Genomic DNA, 23,138 nt, shown 5'->3' on the forward strand with positions numbered 1-23,138 from the left:
CAAAGCTGCAGAACTGGATCACCTGGAGAGACCAGCTGAGAACCCCCACTGAAGATGGACACCTCACAGACCCCAAGCAAAAGGCAGTTCCTGCCTCAGAATGCTTCCAACCTATGGAGAAATGAGCACTATATCACAGAACCATATTTAGCCTTAGGAGGAGGAGAATGGTTTTCCATGATCTTGGACAATCTTTTTACCTGCCCTTCAGTTCCCCCCTGTGTGTGAAGTTCCCGCAACACTGTTAGGATTGAAGCACTGCAGAGTCCTAGCTGCCGTAGGTGCAGCAGCAGCCGCCATCTGAATGGTTCTTACAGGAGTAAAGCTCCAGTGTTCGGCACATGGTGCTCAGGAGTGTCACCGCTCTGTGTTAGAACAATGCACGCAACACACTCCTCGAGAGAAGCTGTTTTCCTCCTACGGGTGTGTGTGGCAGGCAGGAGCCTGGTGAATTCCAGTTTAAAACCCGTGGATGGGGGCTCAAGCTGGAGAGAAGGGCAGGTTGTGGGGCTGGGTGTGGGACTGGCAGTGAACCAGCACGCTCCCTGCTCACAAAGCCGCTGTCTGCTCTTTGGTGGAGGGGCAGAAATCTGTGATTACACGTACATATATGTTTTATTTGCCCAGGTTGAAAGAAGGGTGCACAAGCTGCTTCACAGTTACATATTTGGAGAAGAAGAAACAATCGCAATTGTTTTGTGTTCAACTTAGAAGAAATCTGTGCTGATGGAAGGACTCTTGGTACGGTGCTTAATTACAAATAAATACTTATGTTCAAATTTCTTGGTACAGAAGACGGTCACAATGCAATTTTAGAGCGCTGGATTTCAGAAAGAGGGTGGTTTTCCTTTTGCCGGAAAGGCCAGGAGGCTGCAAGGAAAAATTAGAAAAGTTATCTGAGGAGTTACTCAACATTCTAAAGTGGAAAAATGTCATCATCAGAGGGAGGTCTTGTCCATCTGTTGTACTTTTTATGAAAGGTGACCCTAGTGGAGGGGATAAACAAAGCCCAAGAGAAGTACACTTTTTTTTTTAACTATCTGGACCAAATCATCTGCTGAGATCACTGGACAATCCTAAGAGATGACTAGCAGAGGCTGTGTTTTGTCTCCACTGCTGCCTTCCCTGCAGCCACCAACTGGTAGACAGGAGCCACTCCGCAGCAAACCTTTGATTTCACTTGCTCAGGGTGAGCTCACTGAAGGCAAACCGACCGACCCACTTGCAGTGAGCCTCCAGCAAATCCCTCTGCACTGTAACCAGTCTCGTTCACATCATGCCTGACTCTGGGTCCCACCACGCACAGTGCTGCACTGGGGGGAGAGCAGTGCTGCTCTGGGGGGAAAACAAGGTGCCCTGGGACAGGAGGGACAAGTGGAGCCCTGCTGGAGTGCCAGAACCCATGGAACATCCCTGGGGGCGTGGTGGCACCTGTGCTGTGTCACAAGGCCCGTGCAGTTCTGGAATTCCCAGGGGTGCCCAGAGCAACGCGGGGTGCTGGACAGCCTGCAGTGGCTGCCTGAGCCCAGGGCAGCATGGAGTTCCTGGGGACCACACAGCTAGCCAGTTACTGTGGCCCCAAGAAAAGCTGCCTGCTCCCAGATATAGCTCCCACCACCACCACCAAGGACACCTACCAGGCCTACTACCTTCCAGGCTATAGCCACCTGAGCACCTGGCGGCCTGGGCTGTTCCGCAAGGTGGTTTCTGTCCCTCCCAGTGATGACAATGGGCAATATAACCCCAGCAGGCGGCCACCCACCGTCCTGCCTGGGTTGTGCTCCAACCTGCATGCCCGCTACAGTACTCGTGACTGGCACCACGCTAACATGGTCCAGTTAAAAGGCTCTGAAACCTCCAGGTACCGTGCTGGTAGAATGAACGTGGATTCAGTGAGGCTGATGCAAGACAAGGATCAACTGACTTACCAGATGCAACAAGACAGCCAAAGAAATCTGGTAGAGAGGATCTCCAACATTGATTACTGGCGATCTGAGCTCATGTATGAGCTAGAGCGTCTGCTGAAAGAGAGCCAAGCCTTGGAAACAACAAAGAAGCATCTGGAATGTGCTGTGGAGGAACTGCAAGGACCACTGAAGGTAGGTTTGACATTCCTAGTTATCGCCTGACTACAGAATGAAAACTGCTTTATCTCTGTTGAATACTAGTGTGACTTTTACTGTTAGCATCAAGACAGATTTTGGTGAAACACGCTCAGCAAGAAAGAAACTTGGGCTTTATATATATATGTCCTGGGTTTATCAGTAGCCATTTTTCTCCTTCTTAGTAGCTGGTGCAAGCTCTGTGTTTTGACTTCCAGCCTGGGAAGAGAGCTGATAACACTGATTGTTTTTAGTTGTTGTTAAGTAATGTTTATTCTGGCCAAGGACTCTGTGAGTCTCATGCTCTGCTGGGGACGAGGGGAGGCCGCGAGGAAGCAGAGACAGGACACCTGACCCAAGCTAGCCAAAGAGGTATTCCTTACCACAGCACGTCATGCCCAGGGAGGTAACTGGGAGTTACCCAGAAGGGCACGGTCTCTCTTTGGGGGGTCGAACTCGTTCGGCGGTGGTATCGTATTCTCTTCTCTTGTTATTTTCTCTTATCATTATTATCATTGGTGGTAGCAGCAGTGATTTGTGTTATACCTTAGTTACTGGGCTGTTCTTATCTCAGCCCATGGGAGTTACATTCTCTTGATTCTCCTCCCCATCCCTCCGGGAGCGGGGAGGGTTGGGGGCGGGGGGGGAAGGAAAGAAAGAGTGAGGGAAAAAAAAAAAGAAAAAAAGAAAAGTAAAAAAAAAGTGGAGGGAGTGAGTGAATGAGCTTTGTGGTTAGGTTTAAACCATGAGAATATAAAAGTCAACCCAGGAACCTTATCAGGGCATTTCTATGCTCTCTTTGCCTTCCTTTCTGCTTGAGGCTCCCAGAGGGTGAGTCTCCTTCAGACACTGGCCAGTCAGCTCAGTACATTACAGCAGAGTAGAAAATTGCCCTGTAAGCTGCAATATCCCAGTATTCTTAACTAGCTCTGAATTTCCTGCTCTTACTTGGTGAAAATAGTATTTTCACCCTAGAGAGCATATAATTTGTGTTACATTTAGTAGTTCTCCAGAATCTTCAAGGCAAATTAATTGCAACAGAAAAACCCACAGTAACGTAAGAGCCAGTGAACAATGCTACCAATAACTAGAGTTAAAGTTTTCTCATAAACATCTGGAATACTGCTGATGGAGACATGTCTATTGTGTTTCTAGGCAAGTACAAATAGAAAACCAAACTTCTGTATTCAACAATGGCTTGTTTAGTTGTCTGTACCTGTACTGACTCAAGAGTGTTGGGCTGAGGATCCTTTCTATGCAGGGAACATTTTCTGCTGAAATGCTTTGTGCCAGCTAATGCTGTTTCATTTATTAGTATGGTTCTAAACAAGTGCACGGGACCTGTGGCAGGTTAACTGAATTCTCTATTGCCTGGTTATGCAGTCATTCTCTTGTACAGGTATGCAACTTCTGAAGCTTGGCACTGGGTAAGGCAGGATGAGGGGAGATGAGATGAAAGGATTTTTGCCCACAACCAGAAGTGGTGGTTTTGACAGCACTCACAACAAAGCTCAGTCATGCTGAGGTGTAGGCCTTGCTGCACATTAATAAGCAGCTTATCAAATAGCAGCTATGATGGCAGCTTATCCTTAAAAGCATGTATTGACAGCTTAAGGAGGAAAGAGCCACTAAGATGGATCATTTGATCCACCTCCTATTCTGTTCCACCCTTAAGACATGGTCTTTACTTGACATGTCAGCTCAGTGGCCCCTGCAAGGTTCAAGGTTTCACTTCATAATGCAATATTGAGCCTACTGCAAATGTTCTTTGCTTGCAGATAGCCCTAGGATGCTTGTACCACCGTGAAAAGAGAAAGGGTATAGACTTAGTTCATGACGACGTGGAAAAGAACCTCATAAAGGTAAGATCAGACTTAGTAATTTATTTTTCCAACTGTGGAAGTAACAAAAATCCAACCAAATATTTATCAGGGTAAAGGCATTGTGATAATTTCTTCCTTTCATTTGTTTGGAAGAGTGGAGAGGGGGAAGAGGAAGAAATTGGGTAAAACTGTACCTACTGGGTATGGTCAATATTCTGTTCATCCTTCCGGGAGCAAAAGGAACAGCCCAGCATTCTGTGAGGTCTTGTCCAGTTCTGTCTTCCCTGATCCTATAAAAAACAAGGTAGAAACATATATTGTATATGAAACAATATTGCTTTCTGGGCCATGGTCTATAAAATTGCAGTTCTTTGGTCTTACAATATAAAATGCTGGTTTACTGCCTTGCTATATATATATATATATATATATAGTGTCACTGAAAAAAGAAAATGAGATGGATAGTAGTGATTGCTTTTCAATAAGAAAAAATAAATCACGTAACATTTTGCTAGCATATTCAAAGAAGTTATCCTGGATGTGTGTGAGAGCAAAAATAATAGAAAAGAACATTATGGGACAGTGGCATTTCTTCAAGCACTTTTCTGGATACAGAAGAATGTGCAGACCACTGGGATAACTGAGATGCATCTGCTGAGCCTACAACCTGCAACTTGAACTTTCAGTTTTAATGAAGAATCAAGGGTTAATATACATTAGCTTAAGTATTTCAGCACTTAATTTAGCCTGGGAATTCGAGGTAGGATAAAATACTGCTAAATGCCTCTCACGAACAGATGAAACCCCTTGTATTTCAAAATGAAAATTAAAGGCTGTCTGCCGGATCTCCCCAGGTGCTCCTGTGACCAGTGGAGTGAGCTAGACAGTGACAAGAAAGGCCAACAGAGGCTCATTTTGTAATAACAGGAAAGCCAGCTCCTAAAGTTACTGTCGCTCCTACACATACTGTGCAAGTACAGAGACAGAGCCTGCAGTTTTAAGTCTAGGCTGTCTTAATGACTTCCAAATAAAAAAGCCCACTTTATTCCCCATTTCAAAACTCACAAAACTGTACACACTTAGTGAAAGGATATGTTGGGCTAAAGCAAAGTTTTTTAAAAGGAGAGAGGCTGGAAGACCATAATATCATTTGAGGCACCATAATTACCAGTTTTCATATTGAGTACTTTATGTTCATTTTAAGCTGAGCGGAACCAGGCTTTGAGTTTCTTCAACTAATACTTATGGTTTCGAAGAATATTACAATATACTTCCTCAGGGAGCCTGAAATTAGATTTTCAACCTACTCCACTATTAGCAAAGGATTTGTATTGTTCTAGGAAAATGCAGAAGCAGTTAGAGGGGGTAGTTTATGGATCAAGGTTCATGTTTCAAGTATCTTCATTATACTCAAACCAAGGGAAATTTGACTTTATTAGAATGACTCCATGCAATAAAGTCTACTAACATGTTTGATAGAACAGAAAAAGCCACACAAAGCCAAATCAAAAGACACAGTTTTGTAGCACTAAGGAAGACAGGGACCAAAACATATCCTTTCTTGACTTACACTACGTGTGAAGTATGCAAGATGGTTGCAACATCTAGAATGCAGAATAAAAAAGGGTACGTTCACCAAGACAAATGAAGTTTGATGAAAACACTGTATTTGCCACTGTAGGAAATGGATGTATTCAAGGACTGCCAAGAAATACTGAAAAAACTTGCACAGAAGATCAGTCAACAGCTGGGGTAAGGCTTTACGTTTAATTCCTGTTTTAAAGACAGGAACGCTGAAATCAATGTGGGCTAGTACCTAATGAGTGACCAGAAACAGCAAAGGCAAAGCAGAAAGTTGACCTGTTAGATGTTCATTGCCCTCCACTTTTAATCCTTACCAGTGATAGAACTGATATGTTGAAATGCAGAAGAGTAATACTATATAAAGATGACTAGGACTCAATTTTTCAAGCCACATTTCATAGAATCATAGAATCATAGAATAGTTAGGGTTTCCACTGTAGGAAACTGATGTATTCAAGGAATGCCAAGAAATACTGAAAAAACTTGCACAGAAGATCAGTCAACAGCTGGGGTAAGGCTTTACATTTAATTCCTGTTTTAAAGACAGGAATGCTGAAATCAGTGTGGGCTAGTACCTAATAAGAGACTGGAAACAGCAAAGGCAAAGCAGAAAGTTGACCTGTTAGACGCTCACTGCCCTCCACTTTGAATCCTTACCAGTGATAGAATTTATATGTTGAAATGCAGAAGAGTAATACTATTTAAAGATGACTAGGACTCAATTTTTCAAGCCACATTTAATCTGAAATCCTTCATTAAAATTAGGGACTACGAAATTATAACTTCATTGTGCCATTGTTGCTATGTTGCACACTGGAGTGAAATTCAAATGGATTTTTTTTTTTTTTTTTATTATAAAGCTAAATTCAAAGCAAATTTATTATTGACAACAAAAACAAGAATCTAAGCACATCCTAAGACAGGAGTTATGGAATGGAGTTACATTCTTTTTATATATAATCATATATGGTTTTGTTATGGGAGGCTTTGGAATGTATTTTATTTCTTTAAGAGTACACAAATATCCTAGCAAATGCAAATTATATTTAAGTCTTTTCATTTAATTAGGTACAACTATTACGATAAAGTGTTCTCACACTAGGGTTAGTGGCACTCAACAACTACATGTTGTTTTTCACCCTTGTGGTTGTCTGTCATCAAAATGACAAACGTTATTAAATCCGATGTGTTAAATACAATGCTTTGAGGAACGCTCTGTAGGGGCTAGAACAGGTGAATGGTACAGCAGCTCCCTCTAGCTACAATACAGCGCCAGGCGTTTTTAAGGCACTGTAAAGGGCAACTATAAATTGAAGCATTGTAGGAAGCTAATGAAAGCAATTAACTGTTTAGCACAACAGCATTAAAGGTGGTTCAGATTAAGTTAAGCTTTTCCCCTTTCACAGCATCAACAGAGATGCACAGCATGCCCTGGAGCAGGATCTTTCTGACAAGAACTCAGCCCATTTTATTGATGAGAAATGCTTTAACCTAAGGAACACATCAGACGGCATCAACTTTTACTATGGAGTGGAAAAAGCAGATAAGACGTGAGTATCAGTGACTGTTGTAGCCTTCCTCCTCATCAGTGCTGGAGAGGGGCATTTTACAAGGGCCTGTAGTGACAGGACAAGGGGAATGGCTTTAAAGTGAAAAAGAACAGATTTAGATTAGACATTAAGAAGTTTTTCCCTGTGAGGGTGCTGAGGCACTGGCACAGGTTGCCCAGAGAAGCTATGGCTGCCCCATCCCTGGCAGTGTTCAAGGCCAGGTTGGAAGGTTGCTGCAGCAACCTGCTGTAGTGGAAGGTGTCCCTTCCCATGGCAGGGGGGTGGAACTGGATGAGCTTTAATGTCCCTTGGTATCCTGGAATTCTACTATTCTCTTTCCATGCTGCATGCTTTAAATAGCAGCCTGATTGCAGCACAAGTGTAAGCTTTATCTCTGAGAAGTGATTTAGAAACAAGTGGCTTTTCTCTCTGTTTTATCTTGGTGTGAAGCCCTCCATCATCTTCAGTTATTCCCTGCCTGCTAATGGCTGCCGTTGAGGGAGGCCAGGCAGAAGCTGGCAGCCTGCAGCACCTGCACCACTGATGTGGGGTGAACTGTAGTTTTCAGCAAGGACCACTGTTCACAACCACTGCAGCTGACTCCTTGCCCTCAAACCCCTTTGTGCAGGGGGCTCCCTCTGGTTTTGATTTAAGCTGTTTGGTGGTCTTCAGGTTTCAAAACAACATCAACTAAAAATTCAGCTAAGGTGTGCAGTTGCGTGCAGTGCTGTAAACAGCATGCAAGCACGCACAAAGGACCATGTATGCTTTCTACAAAAGTAGCTTGTGTTATTTGGAAAGGAGGGTTTGGTCGAAGTGGTGACGGTCAATGGCAGCCTTGGCTGCAGTGACCATGAGATGGTGGAGTTTAGGATCCTGTGTGGGAGGAATAGAATACCTAGCAAAGCCACAGTTCTGGATTTCCGAAGGGCCAACTTTGGCCTCTTCAGTCAACTGCTAAGGGAAGTCTCATGGGAAAGTGTACTAGGCGGTAAAGGGGCTCAAGATAGTTGGTTAGCATTCAAGGACCGCTTCTTCCAAGCTCAGGATCGGAGCGTCCCAATGAGTAGGAAGTCAAGTAAGGGATCTAGGAGACCGGCGTGGTTAAACAAGGAGCTGCTGGGCAAACTCAATTGGAAAAGGAGAATCTATGGATTATGGAAGGAGGGGCTGGCCGCTTGGGAGGAATATAGGACAGTTGTTAGAGGATGTAGGGAGGCAATTAGGACAGCTAAGGCCTCCTTGGAACTCAATCTTGCTAGTCGGGTTAAAGACAATAGAAAGGGCTTCTTCAAATACATAGCAAATAAAACTAAAACAAGAGGCAATATAGGCCCACTGCTGAACGAAGTGGGTACCCTGGAGACAGAGGATATAAAGAAGGCAGAGGTGCTGAATGCCTTCTTTGCCTCTGTCTTTACTCCTGCAGACTCTCCCCAAGGGCCCCGGATTTCTATAGCTCCAGAAGGAGTCAGGACAAAGGAGGAGTTTGCTTTGGTAGATGAGGATTGGGTTAGGGATCAGCTATGCAAACTGGACATCTGTAAATCGATGGGTCCGGATGGAATGCACCCACGGGTGCTGAGGGAGCTGGCGGAGGTCATTGCTAGGCCACTCTCCATCATCTTTGGTAAGTCGTGGGAAACGGGCAAGGTGCCTGAGGATTGGCGGATGGCAAAGGTCACACCAATCTATAAGAAGGGCAAGAAGGAGGACCCGGGTAATTATAGACCGGTCAGCCTTACCTCCATCCCTGGAAAGATGATGGAACAACTTATTCTTGACTCCATCACTAGGCATATCAAGGATGAGGGGGTCATTAAGAACAGCCAACATGGTTTTATGAGGGGGAAGTCATGTATGACCAACCTTATAGCCTTCTATGAGGAAGTGACTAGGTGGAGGGATGATGGTAGAGCGCTAGATGTAGTTTTTCTTGATTTCAGTAAGGCATTTGATACTGTCTCCCACAGCATCCTCATAGATAAGCTAAGGAAGTGTGGGCTTGACGATCAAGTAGTGAGGTGGATCGAGAACTGGTTGAAAGGAAGAAGGCAGAGAGTTGTGGTCAATGGCGCAGAATCTAGCTGGAGGTCTGTGACTAGTGGAGTTCCCCAGGGGTCGGTGCTGGGACCGGTGCTGTTTAATATTTTCATCAATGACCTGGATGAGGGAACTGAGTGCACCATCAGCAAGTTTGCTGATGACACAAAACTGGGAGGAGTGGCTGACACACCAGAGGACTGTGCTGCCATTCAGCGAGACCTGGACAGGCTGGAGAGTTGGGCGGGGAGAAACTTGATGAAATTTAACAAGGGCAAGTGTAGAGTCTTGCATCTGGGGAAGAACAACCCCATGTACCAGTACAGGTTGGGGGTTGACCTGCTGGAAAGTAGTGAAGGGGAAAGGGACCTGGGGGTCCTGGTGGATAGGAGGATGACCATGAGCCAGCAATGTGCTCTTGTGGCCAAGAAGGCAAATGGCATCTTAGGGTGCATTAGAAAGGGAGTGGTTAGTAGGTCAAGAGAGGTTCTCCTCCCCCTCTACTCAGCCTTGGTGAGGCCGCATCTGGAATATTGCGTCCAGTTCTGGGCCCCTCTGTTCAAGAAGGACAGGGAATTGCTTGAAGGAGTCCAGCGCAGAGCCACAAAGATGATTAAGGGAGTGGAACATCTCCCTTATGAGGAGAGGCTGAGGGAGCTGGGTCTCTTTAGCTTGCAAAAGAGGAGACTGAGGGGTGACCTCATCAATGTTTACAAATATGTGAAGGGTAGGTGTCAGGATGATGGAGCTAGGCTTTTTTCAGTGATAACCAGTGATAGGACAAGGGGCAATGGGTGTAAACTGGAACATAGGAAGTTCCACGTTAACATCAGGAAGAACTTCTTTACTGTAAGAGTGACAGAGCACTGGAACAGGTTGCCCAGGGGGGTTGTGGAGTCTCCTACACTGGAGATATTCAAGGCCCGCCTGGACAAGTTCCTGTGTGATGTACTGTAGGTTACCCTGCTCTTGCAGGGGGGTTGGACTAGATGATCTTTTTAGGTCCCTTCCAACCCTTGGGATTCTGTGATTCTGTGATTCTGTGAGTCCATCAAGCTATACTGAGATACGTATTAAACAGGATGATCAAAAGGATCTGATACAGCTTTAGCAGCACAGAGTGAATTAAAATTCCTGAATTAAAATGTCCCAATTGTATACAGTTTTAGAAGTGTTTAGTAGGAGTGACTTCATCAAAACCTGTATCCAATCCAAAAGCGACAGCAGAAGACAACCAGCTTGCAATAGAGGGCAGTGCTTTTGTGCTAATGACTTGTTAGTTCCCTTTTCACTCTCTAACATGGCAGTATCTGAAAGGCGAGTGTGATTCACAATCTCAAATTATAATGATTCTGTCTCGTTGGATGGAGAAAAAAACCACCCCAGTATTATTTGTTTACTTATGGTCTGCTTTTCATTAAAAGCTCACTTCATGCACTCCTGAAATTAGGGCATATCCGAAGGAAACTTGGCAGGCGTTCTGCTGACTCTAGTAACACCACCTACTTTTAGGATTAGCCATGAATAAAATTATTCTTGTCAGCTCTAGTAAAAAGGAGGTTCATGTGGATAAGTTTCACAGCCTCCTCCTTTCTCACCAACCATTATCCAAAGAAATGCCATTTTTCATTAACGTTGTCCTGAAACCACTTGGCAGCCTGAGCCCTACCTGCAGCACTGCAGAGCAGAGCAGGTGTTTTCTGCCTCAACAGAGCCAGCCGGATAAATTACAGTCTGAAAAAGCAGTGTTGGAGAACAGATTAAGTACTAAGTACTTCATAAAGTCAACATGGAAACCTACTTGGAAATTTAATTCTTTGCTGAGAAAATGAATGTAATTCGTCAGGCCATGGAGGGGGAAAAAAATCACCCAAAACCAAATACCCTGCAGAAGGTACACTGAGATTGTCTGGATCAGCAGGTGTAAGCACTGTCAGCTCATGTTTACTACATTGATTTATGTACTTTACTACAATATTGAGTAGGCAACTGCCTTAAATGTGTAGCTCTAGAATTCCACATATTTTAGGAAGAAGTATTTCAGTTTGGAGAGCAAAGAATACCCTCTGAAAAACTGAAGAATAAAAAAAGACCAGTTAGAAAACAAGCACTGACAAAATTATCTTCTTTCTTTTTGCTTCCCTTAATATTTACTCAGAGTGTTAAATTAAAATCTAGAGCAAATGTGAAACTCACAAACTAGTGACCTATCCCTGCAGAGCTGAACATACTGGCGTCATTCTTAGAAGACAGGTTTGTGAGCAGACAGAAGCCTCAACACAACTGAAGTTTGCTTCAGCCTTTCAGTTTGGCAAGTAGAATCTGTACCTTTTTGTAGAATACCCGAAATATATCTGGGTGAAGAGAGCAGTGATCTAGTAGGCTGAGCAATGCACCAAAAAAGTGTTGAATTTGACACCAGAGTAGCTTCTGCTGCATCAGCAGTTTTCAAGCCAGGGGCTTAGCCTGCAAGTTCAGAGCCGTGCAGACTCCTGGTTTGGAAAGATCTGAGTCTGGGATTTATGTTCAACTGATCACAAAAATGATGGCCATCTTTGAGGCTTGGACATGAAGCCAAGCATCCCAAAGTTTGTTCACGTACAGGACACTGTAGCAAGATTGTGCCATTTTGCAGTGCATGAGCCCTGTATCCAGTCCTTAGATTTAGATTTATAGGCTTTGCTATAGTAGAGCCATTTCTGTTTGTCTCATAAATATTACTAAATTTAACTGTAAGAGCCCTGAAAGTTACAGCAGAGGTGTTCATTTTAATGCATGGAGAAGTAAGAGGGTGGAGATAGTTATCCAAATGACAGAGCGGGACAGTGCTGGGGCTGGGAGAAACTTGTCCTCCTTACTTGTAAGTCAGTGCTGTATCCATTTTCCTGCTATTGTGCATCCTGATGAAGGCTTCTACGAGGCTGGAGCCACATGCTTTATTATGCAAGTCATACATGAGGCAGGGCTGCTCTGATAGCAGACCAGAGCTGGCTGAAGAGCTGTGGAATGCTTCTTGCTCCTTTTCTCTAAGCTAGGCTGGGCTCTCATGTTCTCTCATGGCTGGTGACACACAACTCTGCCTCCCCGATAAATATTTGAGTTCACAAAAGTAGATGGTATTTGAGTGTAATTTGATGGTGCGTAAAGTATAGGAGATCATGCTGAATAACCTAATAATCATCATAGCCACAAGCCCTTTGAAAACTTGACACAGAGAAATGAGGCGAATTTCAGGCTGAGATACAGCAGGTATGAACTCAGACTGTCACCTAGCCTATTAAAGACTGAAAAACTATTTTTTAGCCTCAGTAAACAAAAAGTATGCAAGAAAAGCCCACTCTTTATACAACAGAACATAAAACTACTTATTTTGTAGTTGATGCCAGGGCCACTGACACCTTCAGTTAGCAGTTACAATCTTTAAGCAAGCCACAGAAACACTGTTGAAGCAACAGCTCTCCAAAAATATTTGCTCGTTGTTGTCAAATCTTTGGTTTATAGAGGAAAAATAGAAAAAAAAAAGTGGGTATGAAACCCATTGAATCACCTGATGCATGTGATTGCAGGGGTTGCAATGGATTAACGCTTGGTGTTATTCACTGAAAGAAAGCAGCTCACCTAAGCTTCTGTTTGTAAAATTTTCCTCTTGTTTTCGATTCCTTACTAGTGTTTCAGTTCCTGCAACATGGGCTAAATTCAGTGAAGACAGTATCAGGTACTCTCAGCATGCCAGGGCCAACTCTGTCAAGCTGCGGGAGGATGCAGAGGTTGCACTGGAGAGCACCTCTGAAGAGATGTGGAGTCCGTTCATCAGTACCAGCCTGGCCTTTAATAAGCGGATTGCTGAAGTGGCTGATGCAAAGAACAAACTTCACGCACAACTGGCCAGGGTAAGAGTCACAATGAAGAACCATGCAACAACAACTGTCCATGATCACACATTGGTTATGTTCATTCTCAATTTACATGGTTTAAGTAGGGAAAGGTACCTTGGATGGTATTTGGTCCTATTTTACATTTCTGGATGATACTCCCTGGCCATTGCCTGACACAGAAATTTTGCATTAATTGCTTGTTGTTTGTTTGTCCCCCCAACAATGAACTAACTTTGGAAAGTGTGCAAAGAAAAAGGTCCACAAAGAGCAGCATGTTTTTCAGATTTAGAGGAAGGAGAAGACCTTAAGATTTTACAGTTTCATTTGCAGCAGCAAGGGAAGAGTCCTAAATCAGCTAAAATTTAAAAGTATTTACATGCAGACTGTCATTAGTCTACCTTTGACACTGAAGTTCCGTTTTCCTTCCCTTTTGATACATTTCCACACCTTTAGCCTGAATTTTGGCCTGAAAAAACCCTGATATTTCAGAGCAGGTCAGACAGTGAACTTTTTCAGTATTTGTTCTGCCTTTGTCTTCATATTGTACAAAGCAGAAATGGCACAGAGACAGACCTGTATCAGTCTCTGGCCGTTTTGCCTTTTTAGTAAGCTTTCACAGAAATGAATGACATGTTGGAGTGTGTTAGTTGAATTTTGAAATACGTATTTTGAAGTTAAGAAGAGGTAGCTGAATTTTGAAATACATTTTTTGAAGTTAACAGGGGGTACAGCCTTTGTACTGACAGATAAATTCTTGTTAAGCTAGCAGGACTCACTGTGCTCCTTTGATATGACTTCAGTCAGAGTTCAGTAAGTTCTTCCATGAAGATTCTTTCTCTTATAGAGGAGCCTCGTGTTCACTCATTTTTTTCACTGTGCATGTGGAAACAGTAGAGTTTTCCTGCCATTCTATTTGCCATAAGTAGTTTAAGATGTTTTCAGGTTAGTTTTAGGGACTCTTAGGAAGGTGTAAAGTAACCAGCTAAATATGCATTAAGTCACACCACATAAATTCACATTTTCTCTCTCCCCCCCCCACTTGTAAAGCATGAAAGATGTTGAATGCAGGTTTTTGTGTGGTTTAGACTGTGTAAGATCTAGCCAGCTACAGAATTTTATCCCTGAATTGGATATCCATCCAAGTTTCTCCTGGATTTAAATCTATGAACATCTGCTTCACATTTTTCATTTACTTTTTCTAATGCTTTTAAGTGCCTCTTTTATGAAAGTACATATGAGCAGGGATTTTGCCATGGAGTCCAGCTGACGCTGACCTAACTTTTGACATTTGGTACAGAATAGGAAACCCAATATTTATGTCCCTGTACTGTCACACCATTAAATAGCAGTAATAAGCTATCTGGAGAAACTTCAGTCATTTGTGTAAAGGGTAATTAGTTTGTACTATATACATGGATTAAAAAAGTATCAAATAAAACCGCACTTTAAGAACTAATGCTGCTGTTACTACTGAGCCACTAGTTAGCACATACAAAGCAGAGATACTTTACTCATCACAAACTCCATAGTAATGTAGTTATGTCAGAATAACAAAATGCTAGAGGATGAGAAAACTGCATATGCTGCTGAGGAGGAACCCAGTGTTGTCAAAGGAAAGGAAAATGCAATACATTTACTGAGCAAAATCTTTGCTGGTTAAGATGTGGGTGAAATTATATGGTCGAAGTCCTGTTAATTCTCTTGCTGAGAGCAGAAGTAAGGAGGGAGTGCTCATTTAACTGTTTTTGCACTGACTTCTCAAGCAATGAATGGTACTCTCAGAGAGTAATTTCCAGCAAATTATTTTCCTAGCTAAGCAGGCTAGCTCTATAAAATGAGAGGAAAATGAGCGTAGAAAAGATATGCTAACTTGGAACCGTGAAAAGCTATCCTTTTAATGAGGTCTGGAGCCCTTTTTGGAATGAAAAATACTTTTCTGATTTGTGACACAGCAAAGTATCTTCCAGACACCCCCCCCACCACGCTCTCCTAGGAACATGCTGCTCAGCTTTTGTTGCTTTTGCTTCCTGCCTTTGGAGGTCATCCAGAAATGATGCAGACTGGTGCAACGCTGTCTGCTGATCCTCCCCACAATCTGTCATGTAGAGCAGGTTATCTAAACCGTTTGATCCAATGTGTGGCCAGAGTGAGTAATTGAAAACTGTTTGTACAAAGCTGCTGCAGCAGTGGAAGTGGTTCCCCTGAGGCCATTTGTCTTTGTATGTCTTAAATGATGACACCTTTTTCTTTAAAAAAAAGAGAGGGCAGGAAAAAAGTTTCTTGCAGAAAATATTAATTTCATCCTTTTGTCTAACCTGATTTCAGCAATTAGCACTAAGTGTAAGAGAGCTTGTAACCTAATTTCACTGAGTAGGTTAAATTGTGATAATATGAATCAAAACAGGACCGAAAGCATCCACACAGTGACTACACTGCATATTTACTGTAACATCAGCAGCATCATTCTGGGGAGCTGGTTTCAGTCATGGCTCATTTCTGAGTGCTCTGAGCTGCTCAAGTTGTGCTGTTTCATTGATTTGCTCCATAAAGGTTAATCACCATTTCCACCTGCTGCCCAAGAGAGAAAGTGTAGTCACTAATAAAGCTCAAAGTCTGAACCACAAAGGTCCTACCCAGAATCTGAACTGAGAGTGGAAGTCCTCTGCTCCACTGTGAGTAGAAAACAAATAACCCACTCAGTCTTTTCTGAAATTGAGACATGACTTTGCCCAGTTCTTACTAGGTGATACCTGCTGCTTTGTCTCACTGTTTTTACTTTGAATTACACTTTTATTAAAAAGAAATAAACCCACTTAAAACTTGCTCCAAACTGTAAGTAGAACTAAGGTAAAAGGCTGACATCCTCACATAGCAGAACTACAGCACAGGGACTTTGGCTCACTTGCATGCAGCGAGGCGTAGCATGGGAAACACGGCTGCAAGGACAGAGCCGGAACATAAACACAGGAAAGGAGGACCCGGCTGAGCAGCAGGTGACTTCCAAAAGCACTGCATACCCTTTGCCTCGAAGCCCTGGTATGTCCCCACAGGTTGCTGTTTTGGTTCACAATGAAGGTGAACAGTAGAAACAAATGTTAGGACTGACAGGCTTTAAAACTCTCCCTGACAAATGTTCACTTGCTCACCAGGGGCCTGGCTAGGAGCTGGACCTCACCTCTGTCCCTCTTAAAGAGGTTATAAACAGCAAAGTTCTGACTCCTGAGCAGCAGAAGACCCAAATCCTCAATGTTTTCAGGGAAAAAAGAAAGATGTGGATGATGCATAATGAAGACATTCGACTTCATTAAGTCTCTTTCCCTTGATTTTTATTTACAGAAATAAGTACACAGAATCACAGAATCCCAAGGGTTGGAAGGGACCTCAAAAGATCATCTAGTCCAACCCCCCTGCAAGAGCAGGGTAACCTACAGTACATCACACAGGAACTTGTCCAGGCGGGCCTTGAATATCTCCAGTGTAGGAGACTCCACAACCCCCCTGGGCAACCTGTTCCAGTGCTCTGTCACTCTTACAGTAAAGAAGTTCTTCCTGATGTTAACGTGGAACTTCCTATGTTCCAGTTTACACCCATTGCCCCTTGTCCTATCACTGGTTATCACTGAAAAAAGCCTAGCTCCATCATCCTGACACCTACCCTTCACATATTTGTAAACATTGATGAGGTCACCCCTCAGTCTCCTCTTTTGCAAGCTAAAGAGACCCAGCTCCCTCAGCCTCTCCTCATAAGGGAGATGTTCCACTCCCTTAATCATCTTTGTGGCTCTGCGCTGGACTCCTTCAAGCAATTCCCTGTCCTTCTTGAACAGAGGGGCCCAGAACTGGACGCAATATTCCAGATGCGGCCTCACCAAGGCTGAGTAGAGGGGGAGGAGAACCTCTCTTGACCTACTAACCACTCCCTTTCTAATGCACCCTAAGATGCCATTTGCCTTCTTGGCCACAAGAGCACATTGCTGGCTCATGGTCATCCTCCTATCCACCAGGACCCCCAGGTCCCTTTCCCCTTCGCTACTGTCCAGCAGGTCAACCCCCAACCTGTACTGGTACATGGGGTTGTTCTTCCCCAGATGCAAGACTCTACACTTGCCCTTGTTAAATTTCATCAAGTTTCTCCCCGCCCAACTCTCCAGCCTGTCCAGGTCTCGCTGAATGGCAGCACAGTCCTCTGGGAGTGTAACTGGTTAAATTATAGACAATATGTCAAATGCTGTATCTAACAATGCATTCTTGTAAGTAGTTCTGCTGCAAACAGACAGCTACTGAAGTGCACTGGATTATCTAAAACACAGCTAACCCACAGCAAGTATCTAATTAAAAAGGAACCACTGCAGAATTATGGGAATTTACTACCATTAGCTTTGCTGTCTTCCATACTTGTTCCCTTCACAGTCTGAACTCTTCAGAGAGTTTTTCCCTTGCAGTCTGTAAGCAACAAAAGCTGCTTTTTGGGTGAAGATGCTCTCAAGCTAGCTCTGTGAGAGCCAGCCTTGGACCCAAAGGGCTCAGAACAGTGTGGAGACCTGCCTTCAAATCAGTACAGTTCATACACTGCTGCTCTAGGGCCCAATTTGTCTATTGCAACACTGCGTTGCTGTAACAGTTGCACTGCTCTGGACAGTGCTAGCCAGGACATAGTTCACATTGCTCTACTATACAACATCAACAGGCCCTTAAGTATTTGGACTGGGGTGCAGGTTCCTAGCATTAACTCTGGGTTTTGTCTATAAATAGCCTTTCAGCAGCAGGAACTAATGCAATTCTCAATCCACATGCATCATTGGCAAACCCAGTACAGCTTAGTGTGTAGGCAAGATCTAAATAGCAGCTTAATTTAAATCACATTATGCCATTTTTTGTGGTTATTGAAATTCAAAGTACACTGACTTTAGTAGAGTGGCTGAGAAACCACAGGAGTTCAATTTGTTGTCTTCTGTTTTAAAGCTGCCTAAAGGAAAAAAAAGCTTGATGAACCTGTTCACCACAGTGGCTGTAATGAATCCTGATCGATGAAAGCAACAACAATCAATTGTCTGGGAAACGTTGCCTGAATATAAATATTTTCTCCATTCTTTAAGGCTGAACAAAACTTTTCCCGTGTAAGTTTGCTCATTTTTACATACAGATTACAGCAAATAAGCAGCACCTACAGAATTTATATGGATAAGATGACTGATTAGATGATGACATGCACTGCAACCAAACACTATGCTTTACTACTTCCATGGGTCTCTCCTTTGTGGTGATATTGCCACCCATATCTTCTACATTTACAAAAAATACGCCTTTAAAGAAGTTGCTCCTCCCTCTACAGCTCCCAGTGGACTTTTCAAAACTTTGAGAGTTTAGTTTCAGTATGAAACTATGACTTGTGTGTCATATGTTCTTGCAGCAAACATGTCCGAAATGCTTGGAGTATGGAACAATTCCAGAGGGAACGTGTTTAATTCCTTCTCAATTTTTATGAGGCAAAAGAAAGTAAGAATTGAATGAAGGTTTAAATGAAAGCGACAGTTAATTGGAATTTTACCTTTGCAAAGTGTTCATAGATCAAGCATCAGATTTTTTTTTTTTTATTTAGGAGAAAAATTAGGAAATAAAGCAAAATGCAAGTAAGTCCCTATAGAGCGAAAAACACCACCCCTATGAAAATGGCTTTGTCACAAAAAACCACAGTTGGCATTTCCCCATCACAGTAAGTCAGTGCTTCTCTTCTGCTTGTAATAAAATTATATTCCAATTTGCCTGCAAATTTCTTCATTTTATTAGAGGAATGAGGCTGCACTTTTCTCAGTGGAAGCTGTTTGCCTGATTTCGGGAACAACTCCATTAAATGTTTCCATAAGATATAGGAGTGCAAAGTCCCCTACTTCTGGCTCTCATGTAAGATTTGATTGCCATATGTCCCTTTAAAGAAATGGCAAGATCAAACCAATACTATACAAATTCATCTGATTCATGTGAATTTATAGTGATCTCTTCCCCTAAATTAAGCAAAATGACATTCTAAACTGGAAGTAGTTCTGATAGGAGTGTTTAAAAGTGTAGGTGAGTTCTGATTTTGTATGCATATGAAGCTTAAAACCATTCTGCTTTGTTCAGGTACTTCAGGAAATCTTCCAGACTGAAGATACAATCATGTTATTGGAGAGATCCATAAAGGCAAAGGAGTATCCACTGAAAGTGGCTCAGACCCGGCTAGAAGGACGAACCAAACGACCCAACATAGAACTCTGCCGTGATGCACCTCAGTTTCAGTAAGTAAAGGCCAAACTACTCCCTTCCTTCACCAGCCACTTAAGAACAGGAAAATTAACAACAGTATGAATAAATCAGGTGATATTAGACTTGCATTCATTATATCGTGATACAAATTCTGGGAGGAAGAAGTAAAATCCAAGTAGCTACATTGAAATAGTAGGCCAAAACATCTAATGTTCAATGTGTGTAGTTGCCTTAACTGTCCTGGGAGAAGGACTCTAAAGAACTCAATTACACAGAATCACAGAATCCCAAGGGTTGGAAGGGACCTAAAAAGATCATCTAGTCCAACCCCCCTGCAATTGCTTGTTGGTGACCAGTATCTTTTGAGATTCAGTCTCATGTCCAAGTTGGGATTTAGGAATTGGTTTTAATCCCATTCTGTATGAAACACAATATTTCATTTTAGTAAATACCAAATTTTAGAAACACGTTATCCCAGACAAATGTCTTTAAATGCAAAAAAACCTCCCAAACCTATCTAATGGTCAAGCTCTTTAAAATCTTATTTGCAAATAAACATGAGGCAACTACTGCTTCAACTAATTTTCAGCTCTGTAGTGACTCCAGTATCATCTTGGTGCAGGTTAGCTCACTTGACATACATTTTGGTTATATAGCTGTGGGGGCTTCCCAGCACATGTTAGCATCAGCTTGGTGACCCCTGTGTTGTGATCCACTGTATAGCGTGTACTGTGTCTTCCTGGATATCGAAGATGATGTCTGAGATACTAGCCTTCCTTCCCTAAAGACGGAATTTTAATCCCACTTATCTCTCTCCAATCCAGTTGGAACACAACAGTGTTCCACAAAAGTGTATCTCATTTAAAACACTGTCTTCCAAATACTCTTGGGGGGGGTGGGGGGGTGTCTCAAGAAATACTGTTCCTCCCATAGCTGGAGGGAGTTTCACAGTCCAGTGAAAAGAATTCTGTATACTTTTATGAAAAGTAGCAAGCTATTCCCTTATTTTTTTGCCTCTAGCAAAATCCCGCTGTATACAAGAGTTTCACTTACAAGGAGATTAATGAAGTACATAATGCTTAAACTGAGGATTTATATTATTTTTCCTAACCAATGTTTTGTCAGCTCAAAAAGCTTTTATTTAAACAAGGAAGTGGCAATCAATCATGGTTTATTGTACTGGTATTTTTCAGATTTTTCTAACTCCTTAAACCATAAAATGTACAATGCAATGTATCCTTTTTTCAGCCTTATACCTCTAACTGCATCCTGACCTTTCCTTTGGCATATCCATATATTAGATTTCTTCAACTTCATGCTCTGCTCTCTACATCCATTCTGTCAAAAAATATCATTTTGGGTCCGAATTTTTTTATATCCATGTGGGGAGTTTTATTCATGTGGCTTTTCATTACACATAAATCATGTCTGTTCTAGAGGCAGGAGTTCAGCTGTTATAAACCATAAAAAACAGTGATTACACAGTAGCATTCACTTAGCAGTTACATTTACTAAAGGAGCAGATCATTTCCTACTTCAGTCACCATCACACCATCAATTAAGTAAGCAAATAAACTACTATCAGCATTTTATTAAAAAAGCCAACCCACACAAACCCCAAGATGGCCTTAAATATTAATACGTAACTCCAGCTTTATATGTACTCTGAGGTTGTTCTGTCCTTCCTCCCTGAAGATCTCTTCCAGAGAAATGCCTGCAGCTTTATGACTGATACCGGCCTGGTCAGCAGGATCACATGTATCCAAGATATAAAAGTTGTTTGATTTAGGATCAAAAACATGCAGCGCACAAAATGCACATTGTCCCTTCTTCATCCCACAATTGCAAGGGATGCTGTTGATGTTCCAAAGGGTCCTGTCTACAAAAGTCTGGAAGCTCTATTTCAAGTCACTGGAACATCTTTGAATATTTTCTTTAATTAGAGTGAGCAGACATTAACATGACATACTTAAAACCAAGTAGTACATGGGGGTTCAGAATCAATCTAATGTAACCTAAAAGCTAGTAGGAATAAGAGCTTCACAAGCTGTTGTACAGCTACTCAGGAGTATTTTAGGCTTAACATACATGCAAGTTTTCTGTCAATCTCATATGGCTTCTGATACTGTAACCAAAATATTTATACAAATACACTGTTGGCTAGATGCAGTTATATTGACAGAGAATTAGCATAACCTGTTCCCCTTCCTCCAATGCATATGAATTTTGCTCTACCCAGCTCACTGATCCCGACCAGGTTATGATAGACGCTTTAGCTGATCTGAATCAGTGGCTATTATGTTCATCATAGCTGCAATTACAAACAGGAATTCTGACGGGGTATTTGAAATTTGGGCACTTTTTTCTACCACAGGTTTTGGGTGAGCTCACATCTCAAAATGTATCTTCCCAGAGACAAAATGCTATCTGAGAAAGAAAAACCATTTCCTAATTCACTTTTTAAGGATTTTTTGCTTTTAAATGATGTTATATGTATTTCTCTTGTGTGGTTTAAAGCAAGAAGGAATTCAGTCCAATAGCTCAACTGTAATAGGGAAAGAAAATATCAAATGAAACGCTTCTTTGTAACATGTAAATGTTATCTAAGTTTGCTGCTTATTTAAAAGGAAGTGCTGTTGTTGGCGCTTGTTCTCTGTGTGTGCTGCCAACTTTGTAGTTGAAGGGATTAGACACAAAACAAATTAATAAAGCCTGTTTTTTCTGTGCTGAAACGACTGGGACTGTCCCAAAACAGGCTAAAGTGGATTCTGGAAAATTCAATCTTTCTCATTTCTGTAGTGCACTGAGCAATTAACATAACATGAGACAAAACACAAAGCTGACAGTATTAAAGAGTTTACCATCTCAGGGACTATACAAGACAATTTGCCATATCTCCAGCGATAAGCCACTGGAAGAAATGTGGTTACTATCATCTCACAGAAAATCTTGATTTCAGAGCCCTACATTCAATGGTTATTCTGGCAAACGATTCTTGTTCTAGTTAACATCCTTCGGTGCCACATCTAGACTGCTCAACACATCCTGCTGCACAGGTTCAAGCTAGCATGAACTACATCAACACTCTGCAGTAACATCCATCCCAAATGTATTTCCACAGGACCGCATCTGATTGCTCAACACAGCTGTGCTAGCCCTAGAAAGGCTATACAATTGAGAGGCTGCAAGTGAAGAAGATAGCAATTAGAAAGAAATATCAAATCAGAGCAGCTTATTCTGCTATTGAAGGGAAAGACAAGCAAGAAATCATCATTTACAGGTGCTATGCAAGCTAGTTGGGCATATAAGTTTCATACTGATTCAGTCCAAGGCAGCTGTTTAAATCCATCCTAAAAGCGTGACACGTCCACTGTCAACAAAGGAATGTGCTGAAGTCAGGCAAGCAACCTGTCCCTTTCTCTTTTATCAGGCTTGTGACTGAAATTCATACTATAGATGACACCATACAGACCTTAAAGCAATGTCTGCAAGAAGCTCATGATACTCTGCACATGCTGATGGTCAACAAATCAAACCTGGAACATGACATTGCTGTGAAGGCAAACTCCCTCTACATTGACAAAAAGTGCATGGACATGCGCGAAGTCTTCCCCAGCACCCCACGACTCATTGGTTACACTTGAGTTGTAACCTTTAATAACATAAGAGTTGCAAAGGTGCAAATATTTCCTGAAAATCATTAGTATTCTGTTTTCTCAAATAATAAAGCCCAATAAACTTATTAAAATTAATATCAGGCCTCTTTCGTTTGAGCAACCTCATAATCTCAGCTGTAGCTGCTACTTATTCAAACAGAATTAGTAGACTTGTTTTAACAGAATCAGACCACATGAAAATAAGCAGACAGATATGGCAAGGTACGTGAGTTACTAGCTAGAGATAACATTGGACTGAAAT

General features: G+C 42.2%; 1 protein-coding gene across 2 annotated transcripts; it reads left to right on the forward strand.

The window, feature by feature from the left end:
• Positions 1-1,535: 1,535 nt before the first annotated feature.
• TEKT5 (tektin 5) lies at positions 1,536-22,864 on the forward strand. 2 transcript variants are annotated; one of them, XM_065683904.1, is made up of 7 exons: positions 1,536-2,103; positions 3,885-3,964; positions 5,607-5,677; positions 6,916-7,059; positions 12,770-12,992; positions 19,098-19,252; positions 22,651-22,864. In XM_065683904.1, the coding sequence occupies exons 1-7, from the start codon at positions 1,536-1,538 to the stop codon at positions 22,862-22,864; spliced, it is 1,455 nt and encodes a 484-aa protein (XP_065539976.1). The 2 variants fall into 2 exon arrangements, with proteins under 2 accessions (XP_065539976.1, XP_065539974.1); XM_065683902.1 differs by lacking the exon at positions 5,607-5,677 and adding an exon at positions 5,950-6,020 and having other exon boundaries at positions 1,536-2,099; positions 3,881-3,964.
• The last annotated feature ends 274 nt before the right edge of the window (positions 22,865-23,138 follow it).

Source organism: Lathamus discolor, chromosome 6 (assembly GCF_037157495.1).
Source record: "Lathamus discolor isolate bLatDis1 chromosome 6, bLatDis1.hap1, whole genome shotgun sequence".
Lineage (NCBI taxonomy): Eukaryota > Metazoa > Chordata > Aves > Psittaciformes > Psittacidae > Lathamus > Lathamus discolor.

Coding starts and splice junctions, on each gene's coding strand:
- TEKT5 (XM_065683904.1), top strand. CDS start 1,536: ATGGAGTTCCTGGGGACCACACAGCTAGCCAGTTACTGTGGCCCCAAG. Junction 3,965..5,606: donor TGGAAAAGAACCTCATAAAG/GTAAGATCAGAC, acceptor TTGCCACTGTAG/GAAATGGATGTATTCAAGGA. Junction 19,253..22,650: donor CGTGATGCACCTCAGTTTCA/GTAAGTAAAGGC, acceptor CTCTTTTATCAG/GCTTGTGACTGAAATTCATA.